Genomic DNA, 22119 nt, shown 5'->3' with positions numbered 1-22119 from the left:
ACTATCTTAAACCCTTTGTCTGTCTCATGCTGCTTTTTCATGTTCTTCTTGTTTTTTGGGACAACCAATTGAAATGGTTAATTTGTCTTTTCAGTCAAATCAATGTTCTCTGCTTTCTGAGCCATGTTAGCCCACAAATCACTTAGAAAATTCACAGTTTGTTGTGCTACCATAGAAACAAGTCCTAAAACTTGCATATCATGAATAACATTTGAACAGAAGTTTGACAAGTTAGAGTCTCTCACTACTACGAAGCTACCTCCCAAAGGAAGTAAATATGTTGTTACTTCCTCCTAATGTCCATCTCAAAAGAAAGTGTTTACTAAATCTAAATCATCATCACTACTCTCACCAATTTTACCTTGGTCATAAAGTGTTTCAATATGTGCATTGGAAGCATCTTTATTGTATGATTGATTTAAAATTTTGAGTCAAATTTTCATTAATTTCAACCTGAATAACATGTATATGATACTCAATACTATCATCAACAATCACATTTTACTTTTCAAAGTTTCTTATTACTCCGTCCGATCACTAATAAGTAAACATCAATTTTTTAGATCATATTCAATAAGTCCTCTATTTGATCTAAAAAGTTGCTTTTAGAAATCATTGTTTATAAAATTAATTAAAAAATCATCATTTATTGAATAAATCTAAAAATTAATTATTTGATCCTTAAATTAATATTGCATGTGCACTATCCTATTGAGGCTGATTTAATCATTGACTAGATTGTGACTCTTAATTTCTAAAAAAAATAAAAAAAATATTTTTCAAATTTTGATGTTTACTGCGTTGAATCAATGACCACCGTTCAATAATTATTTATCCAATAGTTGTTTTTTGGCTTAATTACTCTTTTGGTCCCTTAACTTATTTTTTGGTTTCGATTTGGTCCCTTAACTATTAAAAGTTTCGTTTTGGTCCCTTAACTTACTTTTAGGTTTCGTTTTGATCCCTTAACTATTAAAAGTTTCGTTTTGGTCCTTTAACTTACTTTTTGGTTTCGTTTTGGTCCCTTAACTCTTCCTCCGTCAACTACTTTGGTCCTTTATGTTAGGATGAATGTATTAGAGTTAAGGGACCAAAATGAAACCAAAAAATAAGTTAAGGGACCAAAACGAAACCAAAAAATAAGTTAAGGGACCAAAACAAAACTTTTAATAGTTAAGAGACCAAAAGAAAACCCAAAAATAAGTTATGGGACCGAAACGAAACTTTTAATAGTTAAGGAATCAAAACGAAACCAAAAAATAAGTTAAGGGACCAAAAGAGTAATTAAGCCTTGTTTTTTTATTTCTGATTTTTTCTTTTCTCCGAAAACAAAAAAACAAAAATGATGGATATCCTGTAACATTTTACGCATACAACACGGAAACGACGACAAAACGTTTCCTCCTCCAAATCGAAATCCAATTAACGATTTCATAAACCAATCATTCAATTCATTAACCCTAATTTCAAAATCCAATTCCCAAATTTCAAATCATGCGAACCCACAATGCTGTAGAGATGGCAAAAACGGTGCTTGAAGTCGCCGACGTTGCATGGACCGCCGTTGAATACCACCACCACCACCATCGTCACCATGATCCTGTCGTTACACACGACGATAAATACGACGATAAAGATAATAATTGCCCCTCCGACCAGGATTTAGAAGCTCTTAAATTGGAAAATCGACGACTCAGGAATTTGCTTGATCAGAATCTTAAGCTTCTCAATAATCTCTCTGAATCAAATTCATTCCTCAGTAATTGTCCTCCTGATGTATATATTCAGATACCCTATTCCCTTTGTTTTATGATGATATTTGTTTGATTTTTTCTGTTAAAAATTGATTTGATAAAATATGGTTCTAAAAAAATTTGTTTTTTTAATTGGGTGCTGAAAAATTATGGAAATAAGAAACTATTTTGTGATTTTTGTTTTTTTGTAAATTGAGTGATGTTAGATTAGTTGCTTTGTATTAATTGGTAATCATGTTATGCAATATTGTTGAAACTTGAAACCCCTGACTTAGGTGGTTTGTGCACTTAGAGAGATGTAGATTATGTACCAATGAGAATAGATGAGATGGAGAGGACCCGGATTTAGAGACAGAGGAAGATGTAGAAAAACTATAAAGAGAAATTATTAAAAAAGATCTTGAGATTAACGAGCTAGATGTGTTATGGCATTGTTTGATATGGGGCCGACCCCACTTAGTGAGATAATGTTTTGTTGTTGTTACGCAATATTGTTTCACCTGCATTTACAAAATAGGATGCGTTTTCATTCCAAAAGGGTTATTGATTAGTTTAGGAGCATTATGCTTTAGGTTTTATTTACTTAAATTGGAGTTTAATGGCATATAATATAAATTATTTTTGCAATATTGTTTGAAAAGATGGTTGAAACCCGACTTAGGTGGTTTGTGGATGCAGAGAGAAGAACCCTAGATTATTAGAGTACTCGGATTACCGGAGACAGAGGAAGATCTAGAAAAACTATTAAGAAAATTTAGAGATTAACAACTTGGATAGGACATTATGATGTCGTTTGATCCATGCAGTTGCTGTCCCCACTTAGTGGGATAATGATTGGTTGTTATCGTTGATGTTTCATGTTATGCATTATTGTTTCACCTACATTTACAGAATAGGATGCTTTTTTATTCCCAAAGGGTTATTGATTAGTTTAGGAGCATTGTGTTTTGGGTGTTATTTACTTAAATTAGAGTTTAATGCTATGAAGCACGGATACGGACACGGACACCGGACACGACACGGACACCGACACGCCGACACAGCTAATTTTTTTAGAAAATCACAAAATGCAGTGTAATTATATGTGTCGGTGTCGGACACGACACGTGTCTGACACGGGGACACGCCTTATCCAAGGAGTGTCCGTGCTTCATACTTTAATGGCATATAGGGTAGATTAGTTTTACATTGCCATTTAATGAAAACCTTGCATGTTTTCATGTCATACTGTATCATTAGTTTTAAAATGCAGTTAGGAAAAACTGGGTGGCATCACAAATAATAGATTTTTATTTGATGTCTGTGAATCTAGTTTACGGTGACAATGCATATCCTTCCAACTTAGTGGTATGGTTTCTATTTTAATCATTTATGTTTTGGGTGCTATTTGGTTGTAGTTGCACGTGCGGTTAGCTGCTACCGTGAGGTCTGATGAGTACTTGACTCGACTCAAGGTTCTACAAGAGGAAACTGCTAGTGGTGGAAATCAATTTCCTTTTAAGGAAGCTACTGGTATTTAGTTAAACTTCTCTGCTGTTGATGGCTTTCCTTGTATGTGATACTGACAATTTGTTCTTGTGTTTTTTGTTGGTATTTGATAGAGGTTGATTATCAATCCGCTGATATTTTAATAAATGTCGACTCGAAAGAACCCAGTTGGTGGGTTTGGGTTGCTGATGAGACAGATCCGATTAATTTTGAGGAATGTAGTGGAATTGACGATGAAAGTTACTTGATCATCAGTGAGGAACATGTTGTTGATGGAGTTGCCAACTTTATGGCAAGATGCATTATGTCAAACCCAAAAGCCCGGGTATGCACTCGCTTGATTCACACACCAAAATGCATTGTTATAAATTTGATATGTCGCATCTGAAGTTGTTTGCTTCATTATAATGCAGAACATGTCACCAGAGGAACTACAGAACAGTAAGTTTGCTGTCAGATTACTATATAATGAATAATTTTTCCCTTCGCATTCTTTACCCAAATTGTCAGAAGGATACAAAATTGTATCTTTTGACTCTTGTAAAATGCTCTTTCTCAAATGGACTGACTAAAAGGTTCTACTATCCATTGTTTCTATGCTGGATGGGTGAAACTCGTGTTTATTGCAATTATTTTAATTTGTTTAATTAATTCACCGTATGACTTTAACCGTCGAGTTGTTAACTGATGACTATTATTTAGCATGAACTGTCACAGTAGATGAAGTTCCTTTTAACATGCTAGATGATGCAAATACTAATTTCTCATCTTCCACCTTTCTCTCCATTTCCATTTTTTAGATTCACGCAGTGTTTCGTTGGGGGGAAATGGAGATGATGGGAAGGGAATTTTTATATATTCTTGTCTGGTTTAAACTTACCACTGCATCAGATAAATTAAGATCCATTAAGCTCCCATTTTCTACTCCTTCCATTTTTTGCCACCACACACGAGACACGACCCTTCTAGATCCTAATAGCATTCGTCTTCTTTCTCAAGTCCTCACTGTTTTCCTTTGATCCAAACACTTCATTAATGTCTTTTATATCAAAATTTCTGATTTACACGGGGGGGTGGGGGGTGGGGGGGTGGGAACCACTGTCATACTTTCTATGTCTGATGCTTGTTCCGTAGACTAATTTTTTTTGTTCTTTCAACCATCAACAATTTTCACATTGACCTGATTTTAAATGAAGTATCCAACTACACACTTTTCGCTATTGTGACAAATTAAATACAAAATGTTACTATCTCATGTTTTAAATGTTCTGATGACAGATCTATCAAAAGCATTTGCTGGTACAAGCAAACTGGAAAAGGTTTTGGATATTTGGGCTGCTGGAAAGTTGTTTTATGCACTGTCTACATGGGGACTTGCTTTGGCTGGGTAACACTCTCTCCCTGAAACTGTTGTCATTGTTTCAAAGTTGTTTTTCACTTGAATTTAGGTCAATGTTTTTTAGCCTTATTCAATTTCATTGTAATTATTTAACCTTTTGATAACAGGCTGTACCAAACTCGTTCATTGTTAAAAGTTGCGGCGAAGGGTGTTCATTCAGGCGGTAAACTCGCTCTCAAGATGAAGTCTCTAAAGATGGCCGCTCCATGAACATAGCAAATGTATAATGCATGGAGCTTGCAGTGCCTTGTTTGAAGAAAGCAATTTGTTAATTAGTACTTCTTACAAGTCATTGCTTTTGTAAATAATTTGTAAATAACACTGTTCTTTGTTGCTACAAATCCTACATTGGATTCCAATTATGTTGCTGCCTCGTTGGTAAATTGTATTAAATATTTAATTCATGAATGATTCAATGCGCGTGTTTTGATAGACCATCCCCAATAAGTGAGGCTTAGCTTCGCAAGCCTTGGTACCTAGTAGGCACCCTCAACTAGAGAGAAAAGGCGAAGTAAACAACAAGAAATGACCAAGGACGAGGATGCATAATCCTTGAGGAATCAAATTGAGGCAAAGTCGTCAAGCCTTCGGGACGGTGATTTCAAATCTTCATCTTGATGTCATTTATACAACTAATTTTGCAAGAAAATCTGCACATGCATTCCTTTCTCTAAAAGTGTGAGAAAGATTTACTTCTCAATTAACAACAACTATTTGATGTAAGCACATTTTAATGTATTGATTTTCTTACAAAAAAAGATACATATCAATTAAACTCTTATATTGATATTCGGTTTAATTGCACTTTTAGCCCTCTTGGTTTTATAATTGTGCGATTTTGACCCTTCAAATTAAACCCATTATGCATCCATTAATCAGCTATGCAATTTTGATAAGAACACCGATGTAACTAGTTTTAGGGACATGACATCACTATGCGTTAGAAGTGGAAAATAATAATATATTCTTAATTTAAAAAAATCGCTCCACCAATTCCTTCTTCTCCCTCCAAATCAAAACCTCAATTCTTTTTCACTCTTTTTTTTGGCAGTATTACAATGTAACGAGTCAAAAAGTTTTTTTTTTTCACTCTCATCGTTACTATTAGACTCCCATCTTTTCTCTTGCTCTCACATTTAAAAAAAAAAATAGAACTGTATATTAAACTAATAAGAATACAACTTCCGCTACCAATAAAATAAGGGGATTTCTACGGTACACCTCATAAATTGAGGTGTATCGGTCTTGTTTTGACACTGAAACTGTCAAAACAAGACCGATAAATTTATCAATAAAATAATAATTTTTAAATTTATCATTTCTACTATTTTTTACAAATAAAGTTATTCAAAAATATTTTATTAAAAATAAGTAGTCAAGGCTACTCAATGGATCCCTTAAAAAACTACTGCATGTATACTATATTTTCCTTTAAAAAGTGTTAACTTACTTGTTAGAGCATTCACATCCATGCCACTAATATAAGTGGTATAAATGAGTTCCACATAATATAATATATTACTTCACATTTCTCAATTATTTAAATCACTCAATTATATTTTTTAAATATTCATACTACTCATCTAATACTCTTCCCTAAAAAAAAAAAAATCTAATACTCTAAAATGGGTCCCGCTAAATACACAAATTTCTGGTTGTCTTTCAAACCCAAATATCCACATGTTTCTGATATAGTGTCTTTTGCATCAATAAAGATGCGGTATTTTTCAACCGATAATTATGCTCTTAGAGTTGGACATTAAAATATCATGAAACAATAAATTTTTATAATTATATTGAAGACGGTTGTAAAATGATTACGAGTCAAAATCCAATTAATTTTAATAATTTTTTAACCAACCCTCAGTTTTTTTTAACCAAACATTTTTATTTCATGAGTAAGTTTTTTTAACGGTTTTCATCAGTTAGTTTAATCATAGGTGTATCATTTTACTGACACATATAATGACATGTTTTTTTTTTGACAAGACACGTTTAAGGATATCATGATTGATTACTCCTAAATAATGACGAGTATCTAACATGTTTTTACTTTTTTTTAATGTTTAATTTAATATAATAGATTTTGTCCTAATAGCTAACTATGTTACCGTTTTCCGTTACTCTCCCAAATCCCAATATATATCAAAAACCCTAATTTCTCAATTTCACCCCCAAATTGAACCCTAATTCATTCTCTCACAACAACAATGAACAACCCAACTGATCTCAGCTCACCCAATCGCAAACCAGAAGCTGAACAACAACAACAAGGATCATGCACTCCGGAAAACACCTTCAAGAAGAGAAAATCCCCTTCAAAATCCACTCCTCGGAAAAAAACCTCCAGGGTAATTTAATCATCACAATTGTTATTATTACTGTGTTTTTGTTGTTGTTATGCTGTTAATTTTAGCTGTAATGTGGTTAATTAGTGTAATTTACTGTTGGATTGATCAGTGACAGTGTGAATTGAATTTTGAGAGTTGAAAAGAGAATTGTTGAGGGTTTTGTGATGTGTTTATTATTACTGTATGTATGCAGAATAATACGCCGAAGAAAAACGGGTCGGTTAATGGAGTTAAGGGGACTGGTTCGCCTGATGTGGCTCGGAAAATTGATTTGCGGTTGGAGGCGAAATTGTCAGCTGAGGTTAGTGTTCGATTCGTTGGAGTTTTGGTTAAAAAAATAGACTTTTTCGGGGATTTGTGTTTTTCGAAAATATTTATGAGATTTTATGTCGTTGAACTTGCAACATTTATTATGAGTTATGACTTTGAGTTTGTGTAAGTTGGGTTTATTTGTTGCTTATGTATGATATGATATGTAGTTTTAATGAGTTTTTCTTTTTACCTCTAATTGGATCAGGAAAATTCGAGGATGTTTGCGGGAAGACAAATACATCCGTTCTTTTCATTGTGTAAGGCGGAGAAGAAATTTAAGGATTCGGGTGATTCTGAAAGCAGTTTGTCTGCTGCTAAGCGGGAGAGTGGAAGAACTAACTGTGGTCCTATTCATGTATTTGAAGATATTACGGTATGCAACTATGACAGTTCTTTCTATGATTTAATGTGGTAGCTTGATTTGAGATAAGATTAGGTGTTTAATGTCTATATGCATACCTTTTGTAATGGGGTTTTGAGTGTGTGTGTAAAGCAAACAATTTACTTTGAGGGTAAAGTTAGGAATGTTAGGAATCACATCTGTTGATGAGAATATCAGTTGATGTATGAAGCACGGATACGGATACGGACACGGATACGGACACCGGACACGACATGAACACTGACACGCCGACACCACTAATAATTTGAGAAAATCACATAATTCGGTGTAATTAAATGTGTCGGTGTTGTGTTGGTGTCAGGCACGTGGACACGCCTAATTCAAGGAGTGTCCGTGCTTCATAAGTTGATGATATTATATCTACTTCTACATGCATAACAAACATGGTTGAGATTCCTTATTCTACCCTTTAAGTGAGAGATCACCCACTTTATTGGTTTTAAATTCTGTTATTTTACTTTCGTTTGAGTTAGCCATAAAATTTGCTAATGCAGGATGATACTTCATCTCTTGACTGGAGTGACTGGAAATTTTTGGGAAATACCACTATTGTAGATTGTAGCCCAGAAAGTTCAAAATTTTCTGTTATGGAGGATTCTGTTGAACCCTTAAATTTTGATAACTTTCATAGTGGTGTAAAATCCTCAAGCACATCCATTTCTCAGAATGCCTTGTCTTATTCAGACGATAAACTACCTACACAGTCAGAACACATGATGGAAATGTTACCAGAAAACTCAGCTGTAGATAATGAGCCAGCAAAGCCGGAAGATGCTATAGTGGTAAGTAATTTGTTGTATAATCTAATTAACACCTGTTAGTAGTAACCTTCCCCATTTGCACCACTGTAGGTAACCATGGAAACTAGTTTAGAGGGGGAAGTATACCTTAGTTTTGTGTCAATGATTTGTTGTTGTTTCCAAAAATTATTGCCAGGACTTGGAGATGGATGAAGCCAGTACTATATCAGGGCAAGCATGCAATACCGGAAAATCAGATGCTGAGCCACCGAGTAGGTACAACATTCAATTATGTCACCGACCTGACTAATTTCACTCAGTTTCCCTCGGTAGTTTAGCAATGGGATATATTGATCATTTAAAAGAAAATGGCTGTAATTTCCTTGCTTGTTTTTCTAGTACGACTATTTTAACTATTTTTAAATCCCCGTGCAAAAATTAGCTAGCAAATTTATTTCGTGATAGTGAGGTTTTCCCTTGTATCATATTGCAGAATGAGTTCTTTCTGTCAAAGTTGTGAAGATAAGGCTGAGAGCAGCTTATGGATACACAAGTACAAACCAACAAAAGCCTCGGAGGTCTGACATTTCTAGTTCACAGCGTATTCTTTTTTAAAAAGTAAAATCTGAAGTTGCATATTTTGATTCTAAATGTTCATACTTCCTGAACCATATTTTTCATGTTTTACGATATTTGTTTAGGTATGCGGTAATGATGAATCCCTCAATTTCTTACGTGACTGGTTACATCATTGGCATGAAAGGCGGTATCAAAACAGAAAGGATTCCTCTAACAAGGATCAAACTGACATACCAGACGGTGATGGTGATTATAACTGTGCTGGTTGTGACTATGCTTCAAAAGATGTTAGCGAGGAGGGTTCCCTGAAGAATGTTCTTTTAATTACAGGACCAGTTGGGGTATGTAGAATTATATCTGTCACAACTGTGACATACACTTGATGGATATATAATTTTGCTGTTGTTTTATTAACATCATGATTATATAACCATTTCAGGATTGAATTCTTTGAATCTTCTGCCCTTTAAGAATCATTTGATTGAAATATCTGTATTTTATTCATTTGATTTTTAAATAAAATTTCTAAAACACCTATGTCTTCCGTTGTACTTTTGAGTATTGGGTTACATCCATTTAACTATGTATGATCATCAAATATTCAGTAATTTAATTGGGTATCTGGTGATAATACACTGGACAATTATCTTTCTTTTTCTTGGTATTTTGATTTTAATGAAATACGCGTATGAAGTCCAAAATTTTCTGTTTGTGCTTTATAAAATTATCTTGGCATGAATTAATGTAACATAGTTGCTCCTCTGCTCAATTATGCATAATAGCTGTCCATGAAAGTTCCATAAGTCTTGAATCTTGGTTTCTGATCAAAGGTACCGTATTTGCATAAGTTCAAAAATTTCCCATTTTTGCCTTTTTAAAGTTTCTTGCCATTGTTAAGTAGAACATATTTGTTGAAAATTCAGAAAGTTATCACTCTCTGTGCTCCCAAATTCATATTTTCTGTTTATGCATTTATTGTTCATAACTTCATATTGGTTCCTGAAGCATGAGTCTGTCATATTGCAGAGTGGCAAGTCTGCAGCTGTCTATGCTTGTGCCCAAGAGCAAGGGTTTGAGGTTTTAGAGGTATCTTTATTTATAAATATGTTTTGGTTATTTATGCTTTCAACTGATTCACCTTTGTCACGATAATATTCATTGATCTCATGCACCTATAAATCGCAAATAGTCAATTTTTTAAAAGCATATCTACGGTCAAGCATGCATAGCAATTAATTAGCCAAATTGGGATACATTTTGACATGGTGCTAAGCTTGCCTTTTCTATATTTTGGAGTTTATGTCGTTTCTTGCCTAATATGAAGTATGATAATCTAATAATTGTATTGTGTTATAGTCAAATCTCTCATACTAAACTTCCCCCACAACATCTCCTGCAGCAAAAGAGAAACAATCATAACTAATAGCTAAGTGAACACTAGCAACACATTATTCACCTTCAGTGAAGAAGACATTAGACAACTATAATATGCAAAAGGATCTAATTAGAGATTAATCCGTTTACTCCCCCACAAATTACTGCTGAGTTATCTTTTCTACCCTCATACTTAGGTATTTAGTAAAAATGACCCCTTTACCACCTTGCATAAGGGACTAATCAACATCTTCCCATTGAATCAAGAAGTGATACATAAATTATTTGCATTTACTAAAGCCTAACTAGAAATAACTTCTCATCCAAAGCCTTCTCACTCTGGCTTCAAAAGATTTCATCGTTTGAATATTTGGACAATGTAGAATTTCTTTTTCAGAAACAGCGTCAAAAGAATGGCCTTTTAGTAGAGAATCCTATTTGTAATCTTAACAATCTAAAATTAAAATATTGTTAACATTGACAATTTGTTGTTAAGAAAATTTGTTGTTAAGAAAGCTCTTTCACTTCTTGCAACTTGCACGCTACCGTCAGAGTTAGGACACTCTTCCTGCACGTTTTGTTGACTATTTTGTGGCTTTTTTCCTTTAAATCATCCATAAGTTGACCTTCATCAACTTCGAAATTAACCTTGTCCTTTCTGAATATTGGAAGTCTAAGCTATAAGTTTCACCAAGCTCAGCACTTATTGAGAATGCTCTTTCACTCCTAGTTGTAGTGAGTTGCCATTAATGTCAAAACACATCAACTGAACATCCTATGTTGCTTATATTCTGCCCTTAATTCATTAAGAAGCAGGCTTTCACTGTTTTCAGGGTATCAATATTATTATCATTTTAAGATGGTGAAAACTTGGCTTAGGTGGTTTGGGCATGTAGAGAGAAGACCTGTAGATTCTGTAGTACGGAGGGTAGATTAGATGGAGGGTAATCAAATCACTAGAGGCAGAGGAACACAAAAAAAATAAAAGAAACTATTAAGAAAGATCTAGAGATTAATAAGCTGGATAGAAATATCGTATATGATAGAACATTATAATATCATTTGATCCATGTAGCCGGTTCCACTTAAAGGGATAAGGCTTGGTTGTTGTTGTTGTAAGCTCCACCTCCTCCATGCGGACAAAAGCTGATTCTACTTCAACCACTTTAATTGTTTTCAACTTAGTGTAGAGAAAACTCTAGACACTCTAAAAGTGCAGAAAATGCTTTTGCACCTATCTCTTCCCTCCCAGAATTCTGAACTTTGTGGAGTTGGCAGTATCAAGAGTCATATATCCTAAGGAACTTACTTTCTTAATAACCCTGTTGTCTCCTTTCCTATAAACATCAGTATAGTAGTGTTGGAAATCATTACTTTTTTTGGCATTTTACTGCCTGATCCTCAATAGGAAGTATATTGAAAAATGATGTGGCATGCGTCTTGGCATTCCTATGAGCATTCTTTCTAAAAATAATCTTTAATTTGCTAAAAAACATTCCTTTCTCTGTTTTTATGAATCTGTATTTTCAGTTATCAATTTGGCCATAACTATTAAAGATTATCTCTATTGTCAACAGCTCAATACATCGGATTGTCGAAATGCGACTGCTGTCAAGCAGTATTTTGGAGATGCTCTTGGATCACAATGTGTCAAAAGGTTTGTTAAGAGCTAAGCATTGCTAAGTGTTTTTGAAGTCCATAGATGTCTTAAATCTTAAGCAATAAGCTTTTAATGTTGGCTGGGCTGGTTCTGGTATTCATCTCCACTGAGAAAGAGACCTTCTTCCTTAATTCAATTTTATTTTAATATAATCAAGTTAGTTGTTTTAAGAAGCACTTCTATCAAGATACTGTGCTAACATAATTTAGATGTTGTATATCTCAGTTTAGTGGAACACACTGTGGGTTCACAGAAGAAAACTTTGAAATTGCTCCAAGCTCCAGCTTCGCCTAATGTTAAAGAAGCCAAAGAGATGGATCATGATGTGATTGAAATGATAACCCTATCCGATGATGGAGCTCATGGTCCTGGTGGAACGTCTCAGAAGTTGCACGCCATTGATAATACACTTACATCTGATGCTGTTCAAACTTTAATTTTAGTTGAGGATGTGGACATCCTTTTTCCTGAAGATCGTGGATGTATTGCTGCCATACAACACATTGCCGAAACAGCAAAAGGACCAATTATATTGACCAGCAACAGTGAGTTTGCATGTTTCAATAGTGCATTACTGCTCAACATATAGCTTCGATCAATGTATTAATGTGTTCATTATTTTAAATTAGGTAAAAAGGCTGGTCTGCCAAATAACTTTTGTAGACTACATGTTTCTTTCTCATTGCCATTGCCAGATGAGTTGCTTCGTCACTTGTTCACGGTATGTGCTTTAGGATCTCTAACCCCTTAATTGTAGGGAAAATGAAAAGATTGAAAGTGAAATTTATGTTTCTGTGGATAACCTGCAGGTTTGTGCCACAGAAGAAGTCGACGCCAATCCTCTTTTAATGGAGAAGTTTATCCAGTCTTGTGACAGAGATATTCGTAAAACCATTCTGCATCTTCAGTTCTGGTTCCAGAATAAAAAATATAGTAAAGGTGACATATCATACCCTTTTAAGATGATGATATTGTTTAAAAATTGTACACAAACCTTAAACAACTATTATTTTAAGACGGAGGGAGTAACCGTATATTTCATAAATCTTCTGATTATTTGATGGAAATATATTCTATTAAATATATTCCCTATCTTCAAATTGTTATTTTTTTTAATGACGATTGCGAATATGCATTTATATGACCTACAAGGAAACCATAACTCTTCAACTTTTGGATCGTTACTGTGTACTTTGATTGTTCTCTTACAATTCCCATTTATCTTTTCCCCAATGGAATGGCTTGGTGAAACTTGTGATTTCTTTTCTTACTGTCCAGACAAGAAAGTGCAGACATTATATGGCTCACTTCCTTTTGATCTTGAGGCTGGTCATAAGATACTACCGAAGATGATACCCTGGAGTTTTCCCTCAGAGTTATCCAAACTAATTGAGAATGAAGTTACCAAGTCAATAGCTACAATGGAAAACAACTCAAGCTGGGAAGGGTTAGTTAAGGAAGAGCTTTGCATCAATGAGAAGGAAAACAACTCGGAGGTTCCATGTATGGGGACTGATTATTTAGAGTTCATGAAGACGATTAGATCTATTCCAGACCGTGGTGAGTTTGAAAGTCAATATAGTGCTATCTCTGAGTTATATAGTTGTTCTGGACCCTCAGTAACATCCTCTTGGCAAAAGGACCAAAGTAAATTTGTAGTGATGTCCACTGATGCTATGGATAAGGATTCAAATAATAGACATTCTGTAGATGTTCATGACGAAGCTTACAAGAGACAGTTCCTTGAAGGCAATGCTGATTCTTCTTTTAACTTTCTATTGAATCAAAGCTATGCCAGTACGTCTTTTGGTGAGCTACTGCATTCTGGTTTGGAAGATTCAGAGGTGGAACAGTATAAATATTTAGAAACAAATAATGATACATGCTTAAACAACACATATAAATCACTTGATATGTCCTGGTTTCCAGAATCAAGATTTGTTTCCGAGACTGCAATTCAAAACAGAACAGAAACATTGTCTACAGTTGTGTCTTCTGGTGGCCATCTTTCTTGTCCGGTAGATGTTTCTCTGAGTAATGAGCTGAGACCATTCTCTTTCAGCGTTTGTCAGCGCTTGGCCAAAGTGCCTCAAGGTCCCGATTTGTTGGTGACTACTGAAATTCCCAAATCTTCTCCAAGAGCAATAGCACCAGATTTTTGTGATGACAGCATGGAAATCGCAACTGTGTATAACCCGATGGATGAGTGCAGTCACTCTGATTTTAAGTTGGAGTCAAAATTTGTTGATTCTAGTCCATCTATGGAGATCGATACAGTGCAAAATGTGTGGAGGAAACTTCGAACAGATTTGAAACAGCATGCCAAATCAGAACAGATAGGTGCTATCGAAGTTGTTAAGCTTGCTAGTGGGCTAAGCAATCTAATTTCAGAAGCTGACTTGTTGTTTCGTAATCACCAACAAAAACAATGTGTAAGTTCCTTGATAAAGTTTTTTCTTCAATCATATTGTATCTTTTCCTCCCGTTATGATAATATGCTGAACATGCAGGGTATTATGGAACCTCCAACTTCCCTGTCTGATGAAGACACGTTTAGTTGGTATGATGAGCAAATGATGATGTCAACTGTTGCTGCACATGGTTTTTGCTTTTATGCCAAGCATATAGCAGAAGCGGGACCGAAATTGGGTTTTGAGGACAGGGTAGACATAACTTCAGAGATGTTGGCTTCTACTGCAAATATTATGGCTTTGGGGAAGTTATCTAGACAGGATCACACCAAAACCACGAGTAGCTATACCAAAGAGCTTTTAGAGGTGAACGACCAGAGAAATGATAAGAGGTATATAAATAGACATGGCTTTCATTTTGGTTGTTGTCTTTCTTAAAATCTTATTTTTCATTATTTCTTGATATTGGCCTCAACTGAGCAGCCTGCGATGCAACGAAAGCAGAACATCTCTGTTCAACGTGATCCGATCGATTGTTCCTGCAAGATCATCAACAACAGCAATTCAAGGCATTGCATTCAGTGAACTTCTTTCGTCACTGCGCCAAATTTCAATTTCAGAGGATTTCCGTATTTCACAAGGTGTTAAAAAGATGAGGAAAGGAAGGTATGTGTGCGGAGAAAATTAAGCTGTTTTTAGTCTTTTGAATGATTGAAAAAGTTAGCTAGAAAACTCTTAAATGATTTTCTTAATGTTTTAATGCAGGCGGAATGCTGAACATTATTTGAGCAGAGGTAAAATGGTGTTGTCTCCTGAAGATATATCATTGTTGTGTGAAGGTGATTTGTACAGAAAGATATCTTCACAGTATGCTTCTAACATGGAAATCAACTGTACATGATTAAACATTGTAGCTTAGTTTTCATTTGATAATAGGGCCATTCATTCTTTAACATATTTTAGTTATTTAGTTACATACACGAGAAGCTTTGACTTTGTTGATGATTGGCATAGGACTAGGCTCATATAGTTTATTTTCCCTGTGATTATTATGATCATCATGGGTCGGGATTGTAAATTAAATAGAGCAGCAATAGGATTCAAATAAGATAGAATTTGAATAAGAAGTAGAAATGGTAAAAAAGATTCATTATTTTGTAAACTATCATTCTCTGAAATAATCTACCTTCCTTGTGTTTGTGCATCAAAATTGTGATCTTAGAGCATGTTGCTTTGTTTGTCGAACAGGATTTGAAGTCTTTAATATGGACGGGTTTGGCACGCCGTTTTGATAGTTTCAACCGCTGAATTTTTCCATGTAGGAATATTCACTGTTTGGAATGGTTTGGTTTGAAATAGAAATTTCATTTGATTCTAAACTATGCGATTAAGTGAAATCAAACGGTCGGAAAAGCAAATTAAAACACACCTACTCTTAGCTTAACTGGAAAATGATGAAATTCTTAGGCTGAATATCTATGGTGTCTCGCGTTCAAAATCATAGGTGAACAAGTGATTGAGGTGTATAACAATTGAACCACAACAAAACACACCATGTTAATAGGAACCTACTGTCGGGACCAAAAATTAATGGGAGCAACCGTCAATTAAGCTAGAATATTTGAGCACCAAGCATGTATAAAAAGTATATAATTACACTGCATATTCATTAGCTGCATGTTTTGTTCCACATACATGTTATTACTGCCATTTTTCTTCTGAGCAATTACTCTGTTAAACTTTATTATGATTAGAATCGTGTCCGGAGTATTGACTTCAATTCCGATCTAAAATTTATTGGTCAAACTTACCTCTCGAATTAACAACATTACTAGAGTCTTTTTAGTTTTTACCCTGTCCGGAATATAGCTACATCTTATCTTCTATATTCTCAGTATTTATTAGCTTTGGCCATACCTTTCTTCTTTTCCTTGAGAGAATTTTGCTATGCTTGTTTTCTCTTTGAATCCATGATAAATTCCGTTCACAACTTAAACATATGTATGCATACGGCCAATTTTAAGTATCAATGTCTCTGTCGTTTTCTTTCATTCTATGTGATGTTGTCATTATAAAATTAACTCCAAAACATTGGTAGGTTTGTTTCAATTAGTGCCACACACACGTGGTTACAACTTAGAACACACATTTAGGATTTTTTGTGTATTAACTCACTTAGGTTTTGTTGAAAGTTAACCAAGTCTAACTGAATATTGCTTCTGATTTGACACAAAACAATGTGAGCATTTGAAGGACGGGGAATGACCTTATTTCCTTTGGTGCGATTCCAAAGTTAACTCTTGAGAATGTGTTCATAGCTAAAATTAGGAACCTCTATTTTTCTATCAATCAATGGTTTGTCAATCCTTGAAATTGTATGAATATTTAGACACTTATATTATTTTGGGTCGTTTCAGACTTGGTGAGTTTAGTACAACTTATACTCGTATTCATCATCTATAAATAAATAAAATACCTTTCTTTTAAGACATATATACTATATTATACCATGTTAAAGCATGTTTTTGGCTCTAGCTTTGGTGGCATAGAAATAATGCAATGCTCCTACCAAAACCAGGTTCGGTTCTCACATCACATTAACTCAAGCACATTAAAATCCTTCAAAATATTATTCTACCATATATTCAACTATTATTATTCTACCATACATTCAACTAATCAAGTGTTTGAACTTTGAAGTCCAATCTAATTAAAATCCTTAACCGTGTAGTACTTGCATGCTTACTTCAATTTCAGCATAACAGTATTGTTTACGTATATTGCCATTCAAGACTTATATATATATGTAGGTGATTTATAATAACAATATGATCAATATTTTATTTATTTAAAATAAACGATATTTATTTATTCAAATTAATAAAGTATATTGATACAATACAATTTTTTCAAAAACAAAACGGATGAGTAATAAGTTCACAATATCCATGTCAATAGTATAAAAAACAACAAAGTAGATAAGTCTACAAACATGAATATATTCAAATTGTCTCGGATATGTAACATTGACGACATCACAATATTGATTGAATCTGCCATGAGTTGATGCTGATCTGAAAATATGAACCGATCAAACACTATAACAAGACGGAAAAACAGATCAACAATACAACGACGACGAACAAAACAATGTCACATTGAGATGATGACATCACAAAAAAAAAAAACTAAGATGTGTGTGAAAATCACTTATTAAAATAAACTAGAAGGAGAAAAACTTGAGAGAGGTGATTTGAGGTGAAAAAATAACGACCATAAATCACTCATATATCGTGGATGAATGAGAAAAAATTAGGGTTTAGGAAATTCGTGCATATAGGATTGCAATTCCATGTCATTCTTATTCACCTCATCCTTCTTAATTGGTGGTGGCAATGTCATCACTATAGCTTCATCATGATCTACTTTGTTGTTATCCACCTCTTTGCTCTTTCCCCACAGAAAAGCATATAACCCACCAACAATCAACAGAGACCCTATTGCAGTTCCAACGTATAATTTCTCCTGAATAAAAGCCCAGCTAATAAAAGCTGTGAGGATAAGCTGCAAGGGAGTAAATACAGACACATAAAGAGGACCTTTTCTCCCAATGGTCCATGAAATTATAGGAAACGATATTCCAGTGCAAATTACTCCCGAATGAAGAGAAGAGGCAAGTCTCATAGCATCATGCAGTGACCAAGCTGAGACACTATGATCAAAACATAAGGCAATGAACACACACTGAATACTTCCCAAGATACACATGTATGCTGTGCTTGTATAAGGTACTGGAAAATTCTTGCTCATATCTGCCTGAGGTTAACAACACAAAATAACTTATTGTTCATAATTTAAGGAGACATGCATGCACTTTGTTATTAATATAGTTGGGTTAATTAAGTAGATGTTCCTTATAAATATCTAGAATTTCGTTTTTAATCCCTACAAAAAAACATCACACTTTAATCGACGTTGTAAAATTTTCCATCAGCATTTTTAGTCCAATAATATTTTCCATCAACTTTTTTAGTTTTTGTAAAATTTTCCATAAGCATTTTTTTATTATTAAAAATGCTAATGGAAAATGTTGCGACTAAGAATTGAGATTAATTTTGGATTTTTATAGGGATCGTTTTCCTCGTTAAGATTCGAACCCTAAACCTAACTCCTTAACTCTTTAATCCCTTAGCTCAGCCCTAAACCCTAAATGTTGTATGATATTAATATAATGCATGATGCATATGATGCTTACTTGAATGATAAACCATAGTGACCAAACAAGAGCATTAAGAATTAAGAGCACAGGGCCTAGAAGTGAGGTTGATTGGGCAGCAGAGAAGTTAAGATGACCATGTTCAAGTTTCTCTGCATAACTCCAATGAACCCTTGATTCAGGTACATCAATTACTTTTGCGTGATAAAATGATAAAACTACCGCTCCACCAATACATAGAACTGTCCCTACCACCTTTGCTACGCCACTCTTCTTCTTTATTCCCAAATTCTCTTGTCTGAAGAGAATTGCAAGAACAAAGGTAAAAGCTGTGTCCAAATTGGTGAGCGCACATGCGATTATCGGGGTTGAATATTTTAGCCCTATGAAATACAGAATCTGACTTCCTGTTACTCCTGTTAAGGAAGATAACAGTATCTGAACCATAATGCGTTTTGTCATCCTTGGAACTTTATCACGTTCAATCCAATAAGCAAAGGGAGCAATGGAAACAGCTCCAAAGATTTGACGGTATGCAACAAGGATAAGAGGGTTCATGCCACCTAGAATAGAAAGTTTTGAGGTAATATTCATCCATGCATAAGCTAATTGCACCAGAATCAGTAATATTAATGGAACAAGACTAGCACTAGCCATTCTCTCTTAACTTTTTTTTTTCACACTCTAGATTAATTTGAACTTTGTGTAGAGAGTTCAATGTGTCCTGGTATTAGTATATATATATATCATTTGTATCTGTGTCTCTTTTACTGTTTTTAAAAATATAATACAATTTTTTACATTTTTAATCAATAACAGCTATGTTGTTTAGAATCCTGGGTTGACCTGATGGTATTCGCTTGAGACTTGAGAGTTTGTTCCTTCTTAAGGCGGTTCCATTGTCCCTGATTATTTAGCTTCTTCAAAAAAAAAACTTTGTTGTCTAGTTATATAGTTCTTATTAATCTTTTAAACTATTATAAAAAATATTTCTCAATTTTATTTCTTCATAATCATATTTGAGAGACTTAAAAAAAATTGAATTATACAATTACTATGTCTCATTATTAGTGTGGTATTAAGAAAATTGTTAATTGTGTGGATTTCATAATAAATTAATCTCTTTTTCATTAAGTAATAAAAAAAGAATTATAGCTAGTAAAGTAATTAGGAGAGTCTAGATATAATAAATAATATATTAGTAAAAATAATAATAAACATTTTATTGACAATTAATTTAATTTAAAACATTTCAAAACATGTAAATATTGTAAATAAAACACCTATAATGAACCTTTCGAAAAAAAAAAACATCTATAATGACACGGAGCAAGTAAAAAATTAGCGGAGTAAATAAAACAAATTTTACACCTACTAGAGCCAAGGAAAATTACTCTCTAGGCTATTAATTGGGACGGTCCAAAGCCTTGCTTCTTTCCTTGTAAGAAAGGGCGATGGGCAATGGGCAATGATGAATAGTACATTATTAAAACATTGTATTTTCTCTTGTTTTAAATATATGAAGAAAAAAAAAATATCTCTTTCAACTCTCTACGGAAAAAATCTAATGTCTCCTTTACCCGCCCCATATCCAAACCTTTGTCTCTGAGATGTAGGGACCTCTATAGGTGGTGTGAAGAGTGGTTTTAGCCCTCTGCATCACCCTTTCTTTAGATCTCGCGGTGTATCAAGCACCAGTATATTTGGATTATGTAGAAATAACACAATCGTGACGGTCAAATGCTTAACAGCGGTGGTTGTTTACAACACATGTTTTGCGTGACGATTCAAAGTTGTTTGTGTTTGTAGTTCCCCTTAAAGGTGATCCAATGCTATAGAGGGAAAAATTTGTAGTTGATTATGTTGAAAAACTTGTGAGGGTCTGTGTTCTTTGGTTCGTGACTTTTTCGGCGACCATGGTTTGATTGGTCGTCGCTGTGTTTCTAAAACTATTGGTATATTTACGCTGCTCCTTTTTCGTCGCCGACTTATTCGTGGCTTCCGTGACTATTGGTATATTCACGATGCTCCTTGATTGGTTGTTTCAGTGGGTTTATGGGAGCGCCGAAGGTTTTGCCTCTGGTTTTTATTGCTCAAAAGAGCCAAGGCTTCACGAGCTTGATGTTCTTCTGCATCTCAGGTTGCCTCATAGTCGTTTATGCTTGTTGTTTTCACTTTCGTCGTGCTCGGTTTGTGGTGAATGGATCCGTTTTCGTGTTGGCGATCGCGTTCACACGCCAAATTTCAAATATTAGATTCATTTTGACTCATCCTAGTTTGTTGTTGTCATACTTGCAATCGCTCATGCACCACTTTTTTTTTTGCAATTTGATTTTGCATCCATACGCAAGTGCCCTATATTGTTCCGTGGAGTGTGTTTGTTTGCTTGTTGGGATGTTCTGTAATATCCTTTTGATTTTTTTTTTTTTCGTTGTTTCTCTTAGTCTGGTTTAAGTCTTCCAGACTTTTGTAACCTTCTTATGTTTAATATGTCTGGGTGTAGCAGATGGTGACCATCTGCTCCTCATTTGCTTAACAAATATAAAAAAAAATACAAATGTATTTTGTTCAAATTATAAGCAAAAGTCATAATATATTTTGTCCAAATTATAAGAAAAATTCAAAATGTATTTGATCCAGATTTAATTTTGATCAAATACATTTTACTTTTGCTTAAATTTAAGATTGGAGAGAGTTTGTACCAAAAAAAAAAATTGGAGAAAGTATTTTACCATCTTTATCCATTATTTTCACAATTTGCACATATATTAAGAAAAATAAATAGTGTATTTAATGCCTCTATTTTATGCATAAGTGTTCATAAAAATACTAGTACTTGAGTATACTCCTTCCGTTCCAAAATGTAAGCAAAAAAACTCAATTTATTTGTCTTAAAATGTAAGCAAAAAAGACAAATTTTTATCCAATTTAATCTTGTTTCTTTAAAAAGCCATCTTTTCCAAGATTTTTTTTTGCATATTCTCATGAAATTAAATGTAAATTACATTAAATTTTTTCTCTCTTCCATTTTCTCCATAATCAATAGCCAATGAAAATTGTTTTTACATCTTCCCATAAAAATTATTCCAAAGAAAACACAAACTATACTCCAATGTTCTAGTTTTCTTAATAAGTGTGATTTTTTTTTCTTACTTATTTTTTTTTTATCTTCTAAGATATTTAGTGATATTAGTTGTAGATATACTTGAAACAAATAATAAAGATATTTTGTAATCGAAGATAGAGCTAGTATTTAAGAACGCGACTTTTTAAAAAAATACTTATATATGGAGATAAAAGTAATTATATTTCGTAATCCAAAAAAAATAGTATAATTGTAAAATTGCAGTAGTCATTTTTATGAAGGAGACATAGTTATAATTGGTTGATGTATCACATTGAACTAAGAACAACCACACAAGTGACTTGGAC

The 22119-nt window shown here is 33.9% G+C and overlaps 3 protein-coding genes across 5 annotated transcripts; 2 read left to right on the top strand and 1 right to left on the bottom strand.

Moving 5' to 3' along the window:
* The first annotated feature begins 1334 nt into the window (after positions 1-1334).
* On the top strand, positions 1335-5073 carry LOC11418205 (uncharacterized). The gene is made up of 6 exons (XM_003589544.4): positions 1335-1776; positions 3152-3266; positions 3356-3567; positions 3656-3683; positions 4521-4629; positions 4749-5073. The coding sequence occupies exons 1-6, from the start codon at positions 1495-1497 to the stop codon at positions 4849-4851; spliced, it is 849 nt and encodes a 282-aa protein (XP_003589592.1). The 5' UTR covers positions 1335-1494; the 3' UTR covers positions 4852-5073.
* Positions 5074-6718: 1645 nt separating this feature from the next.
* LOC11417234 (uncharacterized) lies at positions 6719-15681 on the top strand. Of its 3 annotated transcripts, none has more exons than XM_039833824.1 (16): positions 6719-6992; positions 7186-7293; positions 7510-7677; positions 8202-8489; positions 8644-8723; positions 8941-9025; positions 9149-9367; positions 10053-10112; positions 11978-12057; positions 12286-12605; positions 12690-12781; positions 12870-12999; positions 13339-14492; positions 14571-14863; positions 14952-15137; positions 15237-15681. In XM_039833824.1, exons 1-16 carry the CDS (start codon positions 6852-6854, stop codon positions 15370-15372), a joined length of 3540 nt encoding a protein of 1179 aa, XP_039689758.1. In that variant the 5' UTR covers positions 6719-6851; the 3' UTR covers positions 15373-15681. The 3 variants fall into 3 exon arrangements, with proteins under 3 accessions (XP_039689758.1, XP_003589591.1, XP_039689763.1); XM_003589543.4 differs by having other exon boundaries at positions 6720-6992; positions 14955-15137; XM_039833829.1 differs by lacking the exons at positions 6719-6992; positions 7186-7293 and having other exon boundaries at positions 7539-7677; positions 8392-8489.
* Positions 15682-17783: 2102 nt separating this feature from the next.
* Positions 17784-19344, bottom strand: LOC11417233 (WAT1-related protein At1g09380). The gene is made up of 2 exons (XM_003589542.2): positions 18727-19344; positions 17784-18287 (listed from the first exon to the last, which is right to left on the bottom strand). Exons 1-2 carry the CDS (start codon positions 19342-19344, stop codon positions 17784-17786), a joined length of 1122 nt encoding a protein of 373 aa, XP_003589590.1.
* Positions 19345-22119: the final 2775 nt, after the last annotated feature.

Source organism: Medicago truncatula, chromosome 1 (genome assembly GCF_003473485.1).
Source record: "Medicago truncatula cultivar Jemalong A17 chromosome 1, MtrunA17r5.0-ANR, whole genome shotgun sequence".
Taxonomy (NCBI): Eukaryota; Viridiplantae; Streptophyta; class Magnoliopsida; order Fabales; family Fabaceae; genus Medicago; species Medicago truncatula.
Note: the sequence above shows the minus strand (reverse complement) of the source record. Positions and strands in the feature narration are given on the sequence as shown.